This window comes from Jaculus jaculus, chromosome 2, assembly GCF_020740685.1.
Source record: "Jaculus jaculus isolate mJacJac1 chromosome 2, mJacJac1.mat.Y.cur, whole genome shotgun sequence".
Lineage (NCBI taxonomy): Eukaryota > Metazoa > Chordata > Mammalia > Rodentia > Dipodidae > Jaculus > Jaculus jaculus.
In genome coordinates, this window is record NC_059103.1 from 117,394,472 (window position 1) to 117,412,843 (window position 18,372).

The 18,372-nt window shown below is 42.1% G+C and overlaps 1 protein-coding gene across 6 annotated transcripts in view; it reads left to right on the forward strand.

Annotated features, from left to right (window-relative positions):
- Rasgef1b (RasGEF domain family member 1B) overlaps positions 1-18,372 on the forward strand; it is a 568,755-nt gene that overhangs the window by 536,100 nt on the left and 14,283 nt on the right. For 5 of the 6 annotated variants that reach the window (XM_045144030.1, XM_045144031.1, XM_045144035.1 and 2 more), the window contains 7 exons: positions 5,612-5,794; positions 7,565-7,687; positions 8,136-8,267; positions 15,162-15,377; positions 15,842-15,916; positions 17,860-17,955; positions 18,064-18,166. In XM_045144030.1, the coding sequence (XP_044999965.1) occupies positions 5,612-5,794; positions 7,565-7,687; positions 8,136-8,267; positions 15,162-15,377; positions 15,842-15,916; positions 17,860-17,955; positions 18,064-18,166 (928 nt within the window). The remainder of the gene's footprint in view (positions 1-5,611; positions 5,795-7,564; positions 7,688-8,135; positions 8,268-15,161; positions 15,378-15,841; positions 15,917-17,859; positions 17,956-18,063; positions 18,167-18,372) is intronic. The other variant, XM_045144029.1, reaches the window with a different exon arrangement.

Here is an 18,372-nt window from a genome sequence, read left to right on the forward strand (position 1 = left end):
TTTTAAGGCTTTCCCACCTGAGGAAAGGCATGAGAAGATAGTTGTCTGGACATTTTTCAAGCTAAAACTAAGCTGTGGTTTTAGATGGTGTCAGAAGCTTGTGCCTCTCACCTGGACTCAAGTCTGCAGTCAGGTTAGCCCGGTGGTTCTTCAGTCAGCCAGCGCTCTTGGGTACAGCATTGCCAGAAGGAAGCTAACAGTGCTTGGGAAACCAGCTGGAGGAGTACAGGAACTTTTTTCCAGTTTTGATCTGTGAGACTCCATCCGGGAAATGAAGAAAATAAGGAGTTGTTGAAGTGTATCTCACCTAAGTCCAAAGTTCCTTTGGACTTTAGATGGGAATTTGGGAAGCTATAATTCCAGGATATTAAATTAAACCTCTCCCCACTAAACAAACATGCTGTAAAAGTCCAGGTGAGATAAGAAGAGCTTTGCCTACTTTCTTTTCTTAATTGGGACATATGTGTAGCATTTGAATAGAACTAAAGTGCAGTATCAGCACAGAGGCATTGAATGCACTGAATATTGCACTCTGTGAAGAGGTATGGTGGAAACGTTTTTTTCTCTGATTTATACGTCTTTGACCGCATTCTGTAGAGTGTGACGGAACTGCTGACATGCTGTTTTGGTGGAGATTTACAAAACACCGATAGCAAGTAAGGGATGATTTTTGATTTGGTCCCCACACCCATCTTCCTGGGCCTGTTTTCAATTTGGAGCTGTCACCTGAAACCTCCTTGTCCCTAGAACACCTGTGTTGTCATAAATAACCCCGTGCAAAGCAGTGGCCGTCTCAAACACAGCCTGCTATTTGGAAAGAGGCAGCTTTTCATCTGGTGCTTCAATTGGGTTGAAACCATTAGGCATGCCTTTCAAATCCATTCATCCTGTAAATTGCCCTCAGCCCCCCTCAGCCAACTTCCTTGCTATGAGCTCTGTGTCAGGTTGGACTTTTTTTCAGGGGTCTTGGAAAAACATGATCTATCTTTGTGACCAAATTAGCAGTCCCTGTAAGATGTCTGTCAACCAACTTTCCAGTTTACCAAATGACGTGTAAGCAAAAGTTACTCGTCTTGTCAGCCTGGGCTGGACATGGCTTGCTCCTGTTGGAAAGTTCTCCGCACAACCTATAATCTATACACAAATTTTGGTGGCCTTAAAATTATCTTTTTTTAGTGCATATGTATATTTTTTAATTTTTTTTGTTCATTTTTATTTATTTGAGAGTGACAGACAGAGACAGAAAGAGGCAGAGACAGAGAGGGAGGGAGAGAGAGAATGGGCGCGCCAGGGCTTCCAGCCACTGCAAACGAACTCCAGACGCGTGCGCCCCCTTGTGCATCTGGCTAACATGGGTCCTGGGGAATCAAGCCTTGAACCAGGGTCCTTAGGCTTCACAGGCAAGCGCTTAACCGCTATGCCATCTCTCTAGCCCTGGACCTCATTTTTTAATTCCAGATCCGAAGGAGGTAGAATTAAAGACTTGGACATGTAAGAAAATACTAAGCAAACATTAGCTCTTGGTGTGCGTCCTAAGAGGAAGATGCTTGAGACAAAACAAACTACTATGTTTATCTTCTTAGGTATTTCAAATTAAGTCTCAAAACAGTACTTTCTGCACCATTTTGCTGAGTTTGTTTTCTACTACACAGTTAATCTTTCAGAAAATGCCTGGGGTGGTTGCTTGTTACAGATGTCCAGAGTGAGTGATGAACACCATGACCTATGACCTCCCTTTTGTTGTTTGTCTCATTAGCTTTTTCTTTGGCTGCAAATCTGTAAAGTAAATATGAGCAACTGTGAATGCTTTTCACCAAGTCAATGGCACTGTCCATTGTCAAGATGCTCTCTTAGGACATAGGTTGCTAAATCAACTGTCAACTAATGTGCTTTCCTATCATTTTTATATGACTTCCAGTTTTAAAGACACTCTAATATTTTTTCTAATATTTTTTAAAGCACATTTTAGAATCTCTGAATTTCTGTCTAGATGCAACTGTGTGTTGATTGCCAACATCAGTAGCTTAAATACTGATGTTGGCAGAGTGACTATTTAGTGAGAATAATTGGCTTTAATATGTTTTAGAGCAATGATTTATGTAGAACATACAAATTATTTTAAGAGCCTACAACATGGGACAGCTAAGAAAAAACAAATGGGTGGTTGCAGAATCCAAAAAGCTACCGCACAAATAGCAGCCAGCGGTGTTCCCAGAGCCTACCGCACTGTGCACTGTGAATCTGCAGAGACAACGGAAGGGAAGATTCAGAGCAATGAAGCCTGTGGCCTGTGGGACCTTTGCTGGTCCCTTCAATCCCATAGTGAGAAGAAAGTATAACTAACGAGAGTGAAAGGGGTAATGGAGGTGAAAAGATTCTGCCTAGGTAGAAAAATGTGCCTCTTGCACATAAGTAAGGGGTCAAGTGACTGGGTCCCAGCAATTGGTAGCATGTGTTCAATAGTCAAGGTGTCTCATGGGAAAATAAAACCAGCTGATTAACAACAGGTTTTTAGGTTCATTTGGAAGCAGAAGACTGTCTTCAACACATTCCATTGCAACTAACTTTTTAGGTACAATAAACTACATCACAATTAATTCACTTTGGCAAAGTACCCATATATTTACAGTATTTTCTTATGCTTTTTTGAGGGAATTTTCTAAGTGTTGAGATCTTGAACTTCACAGAGATCTCATGAATGATACATTTCCAAAGAACAATTAAACAGCCTCTTTCATTAACTCAAAATAGTGTTCTAAGAAGAATTTTGCTATAAAAGATAGGACTTATGAAATATACTTTGTATGTGTAAAAATTGGGACTTTGCAAGGTGTAGGCAAAACCGGAGATAACGTGTAGAAAACGTACCTAGGATGACAAGGGAGAAGTAACCTATTGAGGGGTTCTCAACTATTATGTGCCTCTTCCGTTCAGTTTAAATTCTCAGCTCAGACCTGAGTCCCTATCTACTTACTACAGAAATAAATAAGCAAGACAAGGACTTGTAGCTTTTGGTGCTGATTCCTTGAAAGGGACCTGGTGACCTGTGGGAATGTGCTTACTGCTAATGAGCCCAAGGTAGCAGGTTCAGGAGTGATTCATCTGACTCCCATTGGCCTGGAGCCATGGGCTGCCATGCCAGCCTGGTCACTCTAGTTCACTCAGGTTGCACATTTGTAAAAAGAGGAGTTTAGACCTGACTCTGAGAGCACATGGGTTTGGCTTATTCCATGGCTATCTTGCCTTCATTTCTAATTATTTAGGACATGCACTCTGCTTCTGAGTTACAGCCTCCAAATCCTTCTTGCTCAGTCTTAGGCCCTTAGGCAACAACTTCTAATTTATTGTAGTTTGAGAGTGATAGGAAATCTCCTTTCTGCATCCTGGACCAGATGATTTCTATGGCCCCTCTGAATGTTTATCATTACCTGATTTGCTACTCCCAAGTACTGGCAGACCATTTCCTACAATCCTCCGTATTAGATAGGTTTCAATAACAAGTAATTGGAGAGTGAAGGAAAATTCATGGTTCCTGGAAGAAAACAATCCCAACTGGCTGGAAAGTTGGCTCAGCAGTTAAAGGTGCTTGTTTGCAAAGCCTGCCAGCCTGAGGTTTAATTCTCAAGCCACTCACATAAGCTAAGAGCAAAAACTTGGTGCAAGCATCTGGCATTTGTTTGCAGTGGCAAGAGGCCCTGGCATACATACACACAAATAAATAAAATTATGTTAAATTTAAAAAGAATCCCAACTTCAAGGATTGCTACTCTTCATCCTGTACATGGAAAACACTGCATAGTTGTGACTATGGAAAGCCACAGACCACCAGATGCAGACAGAGGGCTCCTTCAAGGTCATCAGAGTGACTTCGACGAATCTCTTATCTCAGTTTCTGGCCTCCAATGGTGACGCTAGTCTGAATCTCTGAGGACAGAGGTAGATTGGCTCTGTTCTTCCTACCAAGGACAAACCATTTGAAGCAGGCATGTTGAACGCTAATTATACACATGAAAATTTGCAACCTGATAGGAAAGGAATATACATTGTCTGTAGCCATACAAGATAGGAACACTGAGTTTTTTACTTGACCTGCAGTTCCCGTTTGTGAGGTCTCATCACCTGAGGGGATGTCTTGGCATTGTTCACAGTGCACTCCCTTGTCTCTGACCCTTTGGGAATTATGACCATGTCCTATCTGAGCTGAGACGTGGCACTGGCAAACCTGGTAGTGTGGTGTCGGATCCGTGTGGAATGATTCTGTCATGAGAAAACCTTTCCCTGGGGAAATGCGAAGACACATCTTTTCCCCCAGATAGGACACAGACAACAAACCAGAAGACAGTTACCCCAAAACCAGTGTTGGTGAACCAAGGACTTCATTGAGCACGGTTGAGGGGTTGCGTGGGTGATGCAAGGGAAGCTGGCCTTTGATGGGGTAGAGCACATACACTTGAAGCTCCTTTTTTTCTGTTTATCTTTCTTTTCTAAGTGCTGTTCTTACCTGCCAGGTTAGTTTCATGTATTTTTCTCTCAGCACCCTTCCCCTGGCCACCTTCTCTCCAGACCTGTGCACACCCTGGCGAGTCTCTGTGTCCCTCAGGAGCTGTAGCTGGAATAGATGCTGCTGAAGTGAGGGCTGGGACTTCACACAGAGAGCTCCACACTCCACCCCTATTTAGATGCAGGTATCTCTGGACATCAAAAGAAGGGTGAGCCCAGGTACTCCAACAATGGTCCTTGACAATCCTAAACCTGGAACCTGGCCTTCTGAAGCCCTCAGTCTCCCCCACAATTCCTGAATTCCCCCATTGTCCACACAGGCTGTCAGAAACCAGAGTCTGTCCCTGAGGGCCTCACACTGTGTCCTCAGGAATGCAAGTAATAACTTACTGGCCTCTGGACTCCCAGCAAGCACCCTCGGAGCAGGGTCTTTGTGAGTGGTAAACCACACAGAACTTGCTCCTAACTCAGATGTTTTCTCAGCCTGCATGTTTACCAGGAACTAAGGCTTTGTGCCCACTGCTCCCTCTTCATCCCCACCCTGCTGCCCTAGACCTGAGATTTGGCACAAAGGGTTGAAAGTCAATAGCATGTGATCATCCAGTAAAGCTGGGGGCATGATATCTCTTGATGGACACACAGACACGCCCACCTCCCACACACTGTGTTCTTTAAATCTAGGTGTGTTTTGTGAGTTACAGGTTTTTCAACTACAGTTTTGGCTGTCTCACTGTATTCCAGTGCTGGTCAAATGTTAAGTGCTATGCAGTTCTTCCCAGTGGGTAAAATAACTGAAGCTTAGGTCCTTTGCCCCACTTCACATCACCTGCAAAGGAGTGAAATGTAAAAATGACAGGGAGATACTTGGATTCCAATCTGGATTGAATCCTTTGGTTTAAGCATCTTATGGTATTTGATTGAATAGGATTGATACTTGAGACTATGTGTACACTTGGTATTCGAAGTCAGTCGGTTCTTGATGGGCTCTGATACTGTGTCAGAGCTAAAGTATTGCTTTTATATTGCCTTTTCCTTTATTACTATTAAAGCTGTTCCTTTCTTCCCATATTGCATGCCACTGACACTGTGTCTTATTTTCTCTTCCTTTTAGGAGAGTATGCCTCAGACGCCTCCCTTTTCAGCAATGTTTGACAGCAGTGGTTACAACCGAAACCTCTACCAGTCTGCTGAGGACAGCTGTGGAGGGTTGTATTACCATGACAACAACCTGCTTTCTGGGTCTCTGGAAGCACTTATCCAGCACTTAGTACCTAACGTGGATTACTATCCAGATGTAAGTAATATGTTCCCTTGAAAGTTATCCATGGTATCTAGCAGATAATCTAATACATGATTCAGGGACCATATATACTGTGGAATTATATCTGGGGTGCTAAGAAGTTTTCTAATAAGAAATTGTTATGTTGATCATTGAGTACCCTGGGATCAAATTGACTGTGGGGAGGTATGGGTCAGATTTTGGTAACGTCTCTTCATCTGTTTCTTGCCTGGTTATATACTACACTGTAGGCAGCCTAAATGAAAAAGGTCCTGTCGATCTTATCTTTGTGGATATCTTGATGTAGCAGTAAAAATGGCAAGCAGTGGATGTTCCTAGGATATGATATTTAATGCCTCTTTATTTCCAAGACCATCATGAAGCCGAGAAAAGTGAATATAGCTAGGTAAAGTGTATGGAACAGAGATAATTTATACTCAAGGTGCAGTGATTTATAAATTGGACATCTAACCTTCATTTGTACAGATGACACTCTCAAATCTTGGAAATTTGTTATTTGGTATCACAATTATTATAGCAATTCTAAGAGGAGAGAGGAAAGGAGAAGAGAGAGAAATAGAGAGGAAACAGAAATTCAGTGATGCCCATTTGCTCATGGTTTCAATCCCAGTATCAGAAGTCAAACACAGGCTTCCTGTCTGGGCCAAGTGATTTCTCCTCCTCTCTTATGTGCCTGTGCAACTGGGTTTAGAAGGACAATGTCATTTACATTTACATTTGGGCAGTTGCTTATTAATGGAGATTTCATGAAAATGTCTAGAGGCCACATTCATTCATTTTTACAAATAAAATATTAGCCTTGGTGTGCAAAGCAGAGTTTGTGCTTGCCATGGTGATTCACCACAGTAGTCCTTAGAGAGAGAGAGAGAGAGAGAGAGAGAGAGAGAGAGAGAGAGAGTGTGTGTGTGTGTGATTTGTTACATAGCATTTTCAGATATGTTGCTACACAGGGAAAACGTAGTCAAAAGTAAGAGGAATCATTGTTCAGCCCTGTAAGTGTTTATAAGCCACAAGAGATACCTAGAGGGCATGGAGACAGTCCATGGAATTCCTCTTCTCTGGGAGTCTGAAACTGTTAGGACAAATAAGCACTGCTTCATGACGAGCTTCTTGGAGACAATGTGGCTAAAGAAAAGTATACAGGGTTCTATTGTGCTTTATTAAATTGCTTAGCCCTTGAGCAAGCAAATAGGTTAGTTCAAAGCCTACCTTCAGATATTCTCATACAAGTACTTGAGTGTGCCACACAGAGCACACTGGAGCATTTCTCAACTGAGTGTGGGCAGGGTCAGTGGGTTTTTATTCCTTTGTTTTCTTCGAGTTACCACAATATTTGGACACATACCAGATTTTGTAGGTGGTATATTTGAGCTAGACTTCTCTCTCCAGGCTGGATTTCATCTTCTTCACTCCACTGAGTAACCAATATGTCCTGTTATCCTGACTCCCTGAGGAAAGATAGGAACATGGCCTCAATAATATCAGGAGCCAAGTTTATCCTGTATATGTATATATGTATACATATACATATATATGTGTGTGTGTATCTTGTATATGTATATATGTATATCCTGTATATTATTTTTGGTATAGCTTAGAATATTTCTAGGGATAGAATGCAGCCAAAGGGAAAGGAAAATGTATCTTTACAATAGTAAGCACTTCTATTGAAACCTAGCTTATTAATTGTGGTATTAAGTAAGATATATGATGATATGTGGGAAAAATACTAAGTCACAATAATGACTTTTTCTCTTGCTACAGAGAACATACATCTTTACCTTCCTACTCAGTTCTCGCTTATTTATGCATCCGTATGAACTAATGGCAAAAGTCTGCCACTTGTGTGTTGAGCACCAGCGACAGAGTGATCCTGACAGTGACAAGGTAATGAGCAGTTTGAATGTTGCAACTGTTTTTAATACTAACTCTATAGCTGAGATTTTGTGGAGCTGATTCCCTAAGTAACCCTAGCCTATTCCCAGGCTGAAATGCCTTAATGGCATCATGGCTATGCAGAGAAAGGTGGGGACAGTGTCAAGAACACTGTGTAAAGCTAGGATGTAATTCAGTGATAGTGTTTGTGTAGCATGCACAAGGCCCTGAGTTCAGGTCCTTGGCACTGCAAAAGTAAAAAATAAAGAACATAGTGTAAGTCTCTAGATCTTGCCATAGGTGCAGTTGGTATTGACATGGAGGGGGCTAGAGCTGCTTTTCCAACCTCAAAGACTTTGTAGCACTAAGATTTAATTAGTAACTCTGTAATTATTTTATTTGATATCATCCATAGTTATAGATGTCACTGACATAAATTTCCTTTTTCCTCTAAAACCAGATGAGAAAAATTGCACCTAAAATTCTTCAACTCTTGACAGAATGGACTGAAACATTTCCTTATGATTTTCGAGATGAAAGGATGATGAGAAACTTAAAAGATCTGGCACACAGAATAGCCAGTGGCGAGGAGGTTGGTAACTTGAGCACAGCCAGTGGAATTCCCCCATAGAGCTTGGGTGGGAAGCAGAGCTGAGTTATGTCTCAGAACTTCAGCGCTGCCTTTCTGTTTAGCCTTTGGGCAGCTCTGCACGTAGCATTTGGGGCTTTTGGTATGTCAAGTGAATCTGATTATTCCATCTCACTTCAAAGGAATACAACCTGAAGTTTTGTGTGATTGTTTGGGGGTATATACATGTCAGTTCATGTTACAAGTGCATTTTGATTCTACTTTCCTTATATCTTCCTTTCAAAAGGTTTTTACCCAGCTTGCATATGACCTTATCCTTCTGTGTGTCTGTGCTTACCGGCAGGTAGAAAGTAGATAGCAGTGATAACTTATAAGTAGAAGTAGACAGTCCAGACTGTGGAAGGGGAAAACCACAAAATGCCAATGTTAAGAGGCAGAAGACTTGGAAAGGACTTCTATGGTTTGCATTTGAGTTCCAGAAAAAGGAAATTTAGTTGGTTACATAATTTTTATCATCACAGGAGAGGAAAAAAAACATACTAATTATTCCAGGCATTAAATGAAAATTTTGGAGACATGGTCCTTAGTGATGGGACATTAGCCTGGTATGCACAAGGGATTAGCTCACCACCAGTACAACAAAAACAACAGAAAACAAAAAGAACTGTCTCATGAGGGAATTTATATAGAAGGCATAGAATGAGATGCTCTGAAAGGGCTTTTCATAACACTGTCTCCTTGGTCACACAAAGACTATGGAGTACTGTGGACATTTGCAAAGGTAGTTCTTGGGAGCAGGGGCAGAAAACAATCCAGGTATTCTAGTTCCGGAAGTTGATTCCAGGCAAGGACCTAGATGAGGTGGAGATTGAGATGTAGATCTCTTAGATCATTTTCTATAAATACCACTTTCCTCAATTGAGCCCCTGATAGGAGCTAACTAGCTGTAACAAATTCTAGGGTATTCTCTCTGCAGCAGGCCTGGAAGGCTGGTGTTCTTTGCTGAAGCTTATTGGCACAGACACCTTTCTGGTTTTTGTGTTGTAGGTACATTTCTGGGAACAAGTTACTTTGGCACAGATGTAACGTTGTCTCACACACACAGAAAAAAAGGTCGCTGGAATGTCCAGCAATGCAAGGATGCCTTTGCATTCCCCTACAGATGCACTTTCCCATCGTGTATAATCTCCTGGGAAACTCATTCTTGGAGTGCTAAGCCACCAAGATAACATAAGACACCTATCACGAGTCATGGTTATATGCTTTAATGCCATTGTCCTCTCCAACTGAAAAAGAAATCAGAGTGACATTGTATAAAATCAGCACTTGAAAACGTTGCATGTGGCTTTCTTGCAGAACATTCTACCCCTGAATTCATGTTTTTACTATTGTTTTATGACATTGTGTGGAGCCCAGGTGCTCTAGCCAGGTCTCATTTCTGCAGGCTGAATGGATCCTTTCTGAGTCCTTTTTCAGGTGATGGCTGTTACTGTCTTCCCCCAGTCTGCCTATCTTAGTTCTGCAGGTATGAATTGACAGGTCCCTCATGCACAGAGGAGGAAGAGAAGCATCGCAGTGTGGCATTGCAGGGAGCCTTCGGGGAGGAGGAGGAGGCAGCTGCTAGGCTGCTTGGCAGGGTCATTGCTGGCTCAGTGAACTCGGTTCATGACAAGCTGCTCAAAAGATTAGTGGCATTCTAGAACTTTTTTTTTGTTTGAAGGTTGAGACCTGACTCACAGAATCACTTCTACATTTCAGTTGAATTATGTATGTAGCTTCTTAAATTTCTATGTTCGCCAGCCCATCTGCCTCTTACTGCCTCTTTTTAAAAGTTATGTTTGGTGTGTGCGAATGCTATGTAATGTGTAGTGTATGTGCAGATGCACCTTGCCCCATGTGCATGCATGTGGAGACCAGAGGAGAATGTTGGAGGTCCTCCTTTATAGCTCTTCTGTGCTTGTTCCTTGAAATAGATTATGACCCAGCAAGTCTGTATCAATCACTCCATCCCGGCATGGCCACACCTGGCTTTTTATATGGGCTCTGGGGATCAAACTCAGGCCCTTTCAGGCCCTCATGCTTGTCTAGCAGATGCTTTACTGTGGGCCATTTTCCCAGTGCCTCTTTTGCCTTTTTAAAAAGTAGAAATTGTTGGTCATGGTGGCGCATACCTTTAATCCCAGCACTCAGAAGGCTGAGGTAAGAGGATCACTATGAATTCGAGGCCAGCCTAAAATTATATAGTGAATTCCAGATCAGTCTGGGCTAAAGTGAGACTCTACCTCAAACAAACAAACAAAAAAGGTAGAAATTATAACTTGGTTCTTCCCAAAAGGAATGCCTGAAAATCTTTGTCTTTTTAAGACAAGAAACAGTGATTTGAAAATGCCAAACGGTTTTTCCTGCCATGGAAGTGAAACACGGAAACCATTTCTACCTGTGATCAGCTTCTTCCTCCAAAAACAAGATCGAACCTTCTGGAATTCGGTAGAGTGAGGAAAAGGACCATGCAGCCTCTGGCTCTCCTTCTTGTCAACACTCCTGTGCTAGTGACACATTCTTGATAAAGTGTGGGAAGTCTGACTGCAAAGAGGAGATGAGAAGTTAAGGCAGGTCTCACTCAGAAATAGGCTGAGTGAGGGCCAGTGGGAGTTGTGCTTGCCTTAACTTGGCTGGCTGTCATGGGAAGTTGCTGTTTCTTGGCTGCTTTGATCCAGGACTCAGGAATTGTGCCCACACGTAACAGATGCTTGATCTAAGTGTGCTTTGACCAGCCCCTAGATTCCTGCTGCCTCCTTGTTCCCATAAATCATGGAGTTAACTGCCTTATGTTAATGTGATAAATGTTCTTGGGCGCCACTTTTCTCTTGGCAGGTTCTGTATCTGTGGTATGTTTAAATATTTCTCCTCAGAACAACCTTCTGCAGTACCCGGCTCCAGTCACAGCCCATTTCATCTCAGCCTTCCCACCTCTGTAGTTCATAGCGCTCTTTGGTTCTTGCTTGTTTTTTGCTCTGATTGGACTCCAGAATGCTCACTTTGCTCACAATGACTTCCTTACCTTCTCTGAATGTCTGACACTTTAATTGATCTCAGTAGTATTTGAATGAATGAATGAGTGAATGAACAAGTCAGTTAACTAGAATAGTAAACATTATTTCCCAACATTGGAAGGTGGCTTGGTTTGAGTTGCAATCTGTTGCTTCTTGCCTCTGGCTTCAGGGATGTTTTTTGGCAGTCAGTTAATCCAGGTGTGCCCTATATAAAATTATAGTGAGGTTCTTTCAGAATATGCTGGGACAATGCCACAGAATTTGGCTTAATGTGCTTCTCCCCTGGGGATTTGCCCAAAATGAAGCTGCATATTAGGGCTTGCCTGGAAGAAGCATGAAATGAAACTAATGGTCGAATTACATGACAAATAACTATGATGGGTAGAATACAATTTTCTCTTCCTTAAGGGGCTGGTCTTTATAATAAGAACTTCTATCTTTATTTGCCAGGTAATTACTGTTGCTGGCATCTGAAGTTATAAAAAAGAATAAGCACATATTTAGCAGTTCATGACTCAGTGAGGAAGTATGCTTAAGAACACGGCCTGAATTCTCAAATGGAATCAGATGAAAGCAGGAAGCTTTTAAAAGAGGACATACTAGTCTGTCATTCTCTCTCCATCCTCTTTCTCTGTTCACACCTACACACCACATACATGCATGTGCATGCACACATGCATAACTATTCCAGTAGTTGTGTAAAATCTTCTATTAGACTTGCTCCTGGGTTTTCCTCTCACATGCTGTTCCCCAAAGAGCCTGTGCAGCAGCTTCCCAGCCTTCCTCAGCTCCTTCAGTCAGCAGCCCTGTGGGAGGGCAAGCTGGAGCGGGTTTCTTGTGCTCATTGCTTCTCAGCTGGGTCCCATCTGGGTGACCTGAAGAGAAGTGGCCACCAAGAGAGGTGAATAGAAGAAGGAACTTGCTATTGAGATGTAAAGTAATGGGCATTTTAAAGCTTAGTTATGAGCTTTTCTGACTGAAAAAGACTTCATTATCCAAGAAATACCACCATGTGGGTTTTAAACCTTTTATTTGCAATACATCAGGTAGTGTAGGGATGCATTTTGATTGTTATATAAAACACAATTTAAGCAGAGCAAAAATCACTCAAAGGATCCACCAGTCCCACTTCTCTAGAAGGAACAAGCGTCAGTTTTGTGTGTGTCTTTGCCAAACTCCCGTGTGTCTGTATTCATGTTCAGGCATCTATACGTGTGTAGAAGCAGTGTCTAGTGAGTGAGTATTCTCCTTGCTTTTCCACGCAATGATGTCTCTTGAGACTATTCCATATCAGTGCAGCTAGTGAGTGCTTTATCCTTTCCTCTGTTGAGAGCAGTCTAAGAGGTGGTAGAGCCATGATTTTTACTTTAAAAACCCTTTTTGTTTTCATAAAACAAGTTCTTGTGTAGAAAATTATGGCTTTAAAAAAAGATTTGGGCTGGAAAGATGGCTTAGCAGTTAAGGTGCTTGCCTGTGAAGCCTAAGGACCCTGGTTCGATTCCCTATGTACCCACACACAAGGTGTCACATGCGTCTGGCGTTTGTTTGCAATGGCTGGAGGCCCTGGTCTGCTTGTTCTCTCTCTCCCAATCTTTCATAAATAGAGATAAAATATTTTTTAAACAGTTGACAAAACATAGATGTCCCATATCTGTACCAAACTATGCTTAGTAGAGTCATAATGACCAGCTGTGGGTTACTCTTGCAAGTAGGTTTTAATGACTGTCAAACTACAACTTTATGACATGTGTTCTCTACTCCAGATAGTACATGCTGTGCCTCAAAAATAATTTTTTAGCCATCATGAGTAAACATACTGGGAACTATTTATAATTTTAAGAAACAGTACTAACTCTTATTTCATCATTTATGAAGACAGTATGACAGAAGACTGAAGTAAACATCTTACATACATAGTTTTAGTATAGTCCAGTGTTACTAATGCAGACAAGGTGGGACAATGGGGAGCAGGTGTGTAAAATAACACCCAACTCGGCCTTGTGTGACTTAGAATGCCAAATAAAGATATTTTCTTTAAGTGACAATTGCATTACTAAATAGAAGGCACCTTCCAACTGAGAACCTTGATTCTGAGTGGGAGATAAGTTTAAGGTTTTTTTTTTTAATCAATGTAGATATATCAGCATTTTGAAGTGGTCTCATCATTTTGGAGTGGCTTGTGAATGTAGAGAAAAATATAGGCTAGGTAATGGGCCCTGTTAAAGTTTCATGGGAAGATATAGTGCCAAGGAGAGAAGAGACAAAAACAAGAAATTGACTCTTTCCCCTTACATTGTAGTTTCCTTCTTGCAGATATCTATGGGATTTTATAATGTAACTGTTCAACCGAATGGCTTCTGTGGGGAAAAAAATAAAGAAAATATGATTCTAATACTTTGTAGGCAGATGCTGATCTCAGCAAATGATACTGAGGTGCCTTCTGAAAGGGTCATGAAGTAGAAGCATGGGCTGGTTTGCATTGGTAGGCTCCCTGGGACTATCCTCTTGTGGAACTGTTAAACAAAGGACCATCTGGCACTGAGGAAGCCTGTGCTTTTCTCCCACATGAGCTTCATAATTGACTTACATAGACAAGTACAGTTGACAGTTTAGGACCAGAAAAGGAAGACCAGTTTTAGTCTGTAACTAAAACTCACAAGGGTTGATTGATTGGGAAGTTATTCCTTTGCTTCAATGAGTACTTTCAAAATGGAAGGAGTTGGCATGCATCCATGATTCATGAGACAGTTATTTTATTTTTTAATTTTTTATGATTTATTTATTTATTAGAGACAGAGAGAGTAAGTGAGAATGGGCACATCAGGGCCTCTAGCCACTGCAAATGAACTCCAGACTCATGCACCACCATGTGCATCTGGCTTACATGGGACCTGGAGAATCGAACCTGGGTCCTTAGGCTTCACAGACAAGCACCTTAACCACTAAGCAATCTCTCCAGCCCTCATGAGACAGTTTTTGTTTTGTTTTGTTTTGTTTTGTTTTGTTTTCTGAGGTAGAGTCTCTAGTTCAGGCTGACCTGGAATTCACTATGTAGTCTCAGGGTGGCCTTGAACTCATGGCGGTCCTCCTACCTCTGCCTCCCAAGTGCTGGGATTAAAGGCATGCGCCACCACACCCAGCGAGACAGTTTTTAAATCCACTACTCTTAAGTGTTAAGCACATAGTATTGTGAAGCTTCTAGCCAGGGGTATTTGGTAGTAACAGGGGGAGGATTGCCCCATCCCTGTGTGGTTGTGGACATTAGTACTGACTCATGGATGGGGAAAAAATGACTTTGGTTTCAAATTGAATATCCATGTTAGAGTGAAAGGTATGCAGGCAGGGTGGGGGTGAAAAGTAATGATACTTTCCAGTAGTCATTGCTGTGTCCTTAGAATAATGAGACTGGGGAGGACAGGAATGGAGAAATCAAGAATTTGGACACAGAGAAAACTGTCAGGAGAGGACACTCTAAGATTAATGTACTTTAAGCTACCAAATGAAGCAGGTGCATACATAGCAGAGAGCTCTTTGTTGTGTGTAGTACTCACTCCCTGGGTCTCCTCAGTAGCTAATCTGAAATTCCTGTAGCATTATCAAGACCTGACCTGAATTGTATTTTCAAAAGAAATGCAAGACAGTAGCCAACTTACAGGGTCTAAAAAGACACTTCATTTGAATGTGTCTTTCCCAGCTGGAAGAGCTATCAGAGTCCTCCCGTGGCTTCCCTGAACCAAGTTGCTTCCTCAGGCCAAGATGATATCCTTCAAAGACCAAGTCTGTGAGGATGCATAGTGCTGCAAAAAGATGTACGTGAGAAAGTAATGATTCACTCGTCCCCTAGCAGACATACCGGAAGAACGTCCAGCAGATGATGCAGGGTCTCATCCGCAAGCTCGCTGCCCTCAGCCAGTACGAGGAAGTCCTGGCAAAGATCAGCTCCACATCTGCAGATCGGCTAACGGTCCTGAAAAACAAGCCCCAGTCCATCCAGAGAGATATCATTACTGTCTGCAGCGACCCTTACACCTTGGCCCAGCAGCTGACTCATATAGAGCTGGTGAGGCCCCATCATCTTTGCCCTTTGCAACTATACCCTCAGTTTGCTTTGGCAGCTAGACAGTGTGATTGCTGGCAAGTCACACGAAAGGTCAGGATTACTCAAATGGGAAATCATCTACAAAATTGCTGAAACATAGTTTGTTTAGACATGTAAATATGAGTACTTCTGATATTCTGGAAATTATGAGCAAGTGCAAGTTTAGAAACCAAAGTTTGTTGACCTTTCTTGTTTTCTGCTTCAAATTAATTCCCATAATTTGCACATTCTTCTACTGTCTTGTGGAACATTGACCTAAGCAGGAAATAGCCCCTGTTCAGGCCTGAAAGGTGATGGATGTGTTCAGGATTGAAAGCTTGTTTTATAAACTGCTTTAAGAAATAGGGGTGGTGCCAAAAATCTGTACGGGGGCTTGTGTTTCTTTTTGTGTTCTTTAATACTGTGTTCCTTGGACTTTCTTTTAGGAGAAGCTCAATTACATTGGGCCAGAAGAATTTGTTCAGGCATTTGTGCAGAAGGACCCTTTGGACAATGACAAGGTAATGAGCATATTCTGAAACTGGAAGTGTCATTCCTCAATCTGGATACTGGGCATGAGACACAGAACACATTATTCTGTGGTAGCTTTGAAAATCAGAAAGTTGGGGCTGGAGAGATGGCTTAGCAGTTAAACGCTTGCCTGTGAAGCCTAAGGACCCCGGTTCGAGGCTCGGTTCCCCAGGTCCCACGTTAGCCAGATGCACAAGGGGTTGCACGCGTCTGGAGTTCGTTTGCAGAGGCTGGAAGCCCTGGCGCGCCCATTCTCTCTCCCTCCCTCTATCTGTCTTTCTCTCTGTGTCTGTCGCTCTCAAATAAATAAATTAAAAAAAATTTAAAAAAAAAAGAAAATCAGAAAGTTTTTTGTTCCTTTTCTTTGCTTTCTCTTCTTCTTTCTCCCTTCCTTTCTCTCCTCCCCTTCCCCCTCTCTGTTCTTGCTTCCCTCCCTCCCTCTTCTCTTTTTTTGTAATCTTTTAAAAAATTATTTATTTTAGAGAGAGAGAGAGATACAGAAATAGGCAGGTATAGAGAGAGAAAGAGAATGGGTGCACCAGGGCCTCCAGCTGCTGCAAACAAACTCCAGATGCATGTGCTCCCTTGTGCTTCTGGCTTACATGTGTCCTGGGGAGTCAAACCTGGATCCTTTGGCTTTACAGGCAAGCACCTTAACCACTAAGCCATCTTTCTATCCCTCTCTTCTCTTTTTGCCTGCCTCTTCACTAGCCCTGTGTGAACCATGGTGATTTTCCTTGAGCTAGTTCTCTGAATGCCTTCATGATAGCCTTACACTATCACTTACTTTTCAGTCTCTTCTTCCTCCTTATCAGGAAATTTAATAAGCCCTTTACAGCAAGTAGATGCAAGTGTGTGTGCTGATGAAGGAAGAAGATAAAAGCTAATGATTTTACCAGAATAAGCCAGAAAAAAAAGAGAATGCCTGCTTATGAGTCAACAACTTCAGGGGCGGGAAAGGCAGGATGCTCATCCAGTTTGCTAAGCAATGCTCTTCCCACCTTGTCCTCACAGTGAGGTGGACCCCTTTGACCATGTTCTCATGATGCCCACACGGAAAGAAAATGATACTGGACACAGGCTGTAAAATCTGTGTCCACATACAGAATTTTTTTTGCTCCTGTGACCTCTAGAAGAATTTTGAAACTGTTAGACAATGGCTGCTACCCATTGATGATGTCCCGGCTGGGAGACAGGGCCACAGCTGTTTTCCGGCCTTAGAATAGTTTCTCTCAGTACAGGAAGTGGAGAATATGTTTTGCTATAGAAGGCTAGTGGACTTTTTTGTTTGTGTCTTCTGGAAGGAAGGAAAGAGTAGTTAATGAACCCCTTCAAGCTTGGCCTTGAACTCCAAGATGAGACTAGCTTCTCTTGCTTTTTAACACTGTGTCTTACCCTACTAATGAGTGTAATGGTGTAGATTTCCACTGTCTTCTTTGGAAGACATTTAACTTCTTGGTACAAGATGCTCCCCAATTTGTCCTATGCCTTAACCTTAGGAGAAGGTTTCTAGCCCCCTGTACTCGTGGCCTCTCCTTGCTCTGTTGATAGCAGTTGGTTTTGCTACCCTACAGTTCATTCCAAGAGTGTTTTAGGATTTACCACAAACCATTCTTTTGAGTTGAGCTTCTGAGGACAGATGCTCCCTGTGACTTAGTTTCTTGGGAAGGTCAGGAAGGTGTCTCAGTGAAGTTCCAGACTGAGGCTGTATTTCTGTAGAGAATAATCAAGAACGTTAGTGGCTTTCTTTCCTCTCCTTCTTTTCTCTCTCTCATTCCACTGTCTCCTTCTCCCTCTTTCTCTATCATCCTGGAAAGCCTTTCTAATCCATAAACTGGAAAAACAGAGATACCCATATCTGACAACATGAGAGACTAATGCATTTCTCCGCCTCCCCCCCCCCCCCCACCTGTCCACTCTGCTTTCTCTGTAGAGTTGCTACACTGAACGGAAGAGAACAAGAAACCTTGAAGCCTATGTAGAATGGTTTAATCGCCTGAGCTACTTGGTTGCTACAGAAATCTGCATGGTGAGAACATGACTTCTGCCCTTAACTCATATTCCATTTTTCCTGCTTACTCTGTATCTGTTGGCTGCATGTTATGTGACTGCCTGCTCGTGTCTTTTGTCGCTATAGCCCGTGAAGAAGCGACACCGAGCAAGAATGATTGAATATTTCATCGACGTAGCTCGAGAATGCTTCAACATTGGCAACTTTAATTCCTTGATGGCAATAATCTGTGAGTATTTTCTAGAGAATCTGTGTCTTTTCTTTTTGTGAGATCTGTGAAATATATCCACTGAAAATCTGCAAGTAATACAGTTTCTTTTATGAGAACTATATTTTTTAATCCCGAGTTACCACATGATACTCGGAATCCTTTAATTGGTCAAATTAGTGTCATTTTGTGTAACCATTCTTAAGTGAACAAATTAATGGAATACT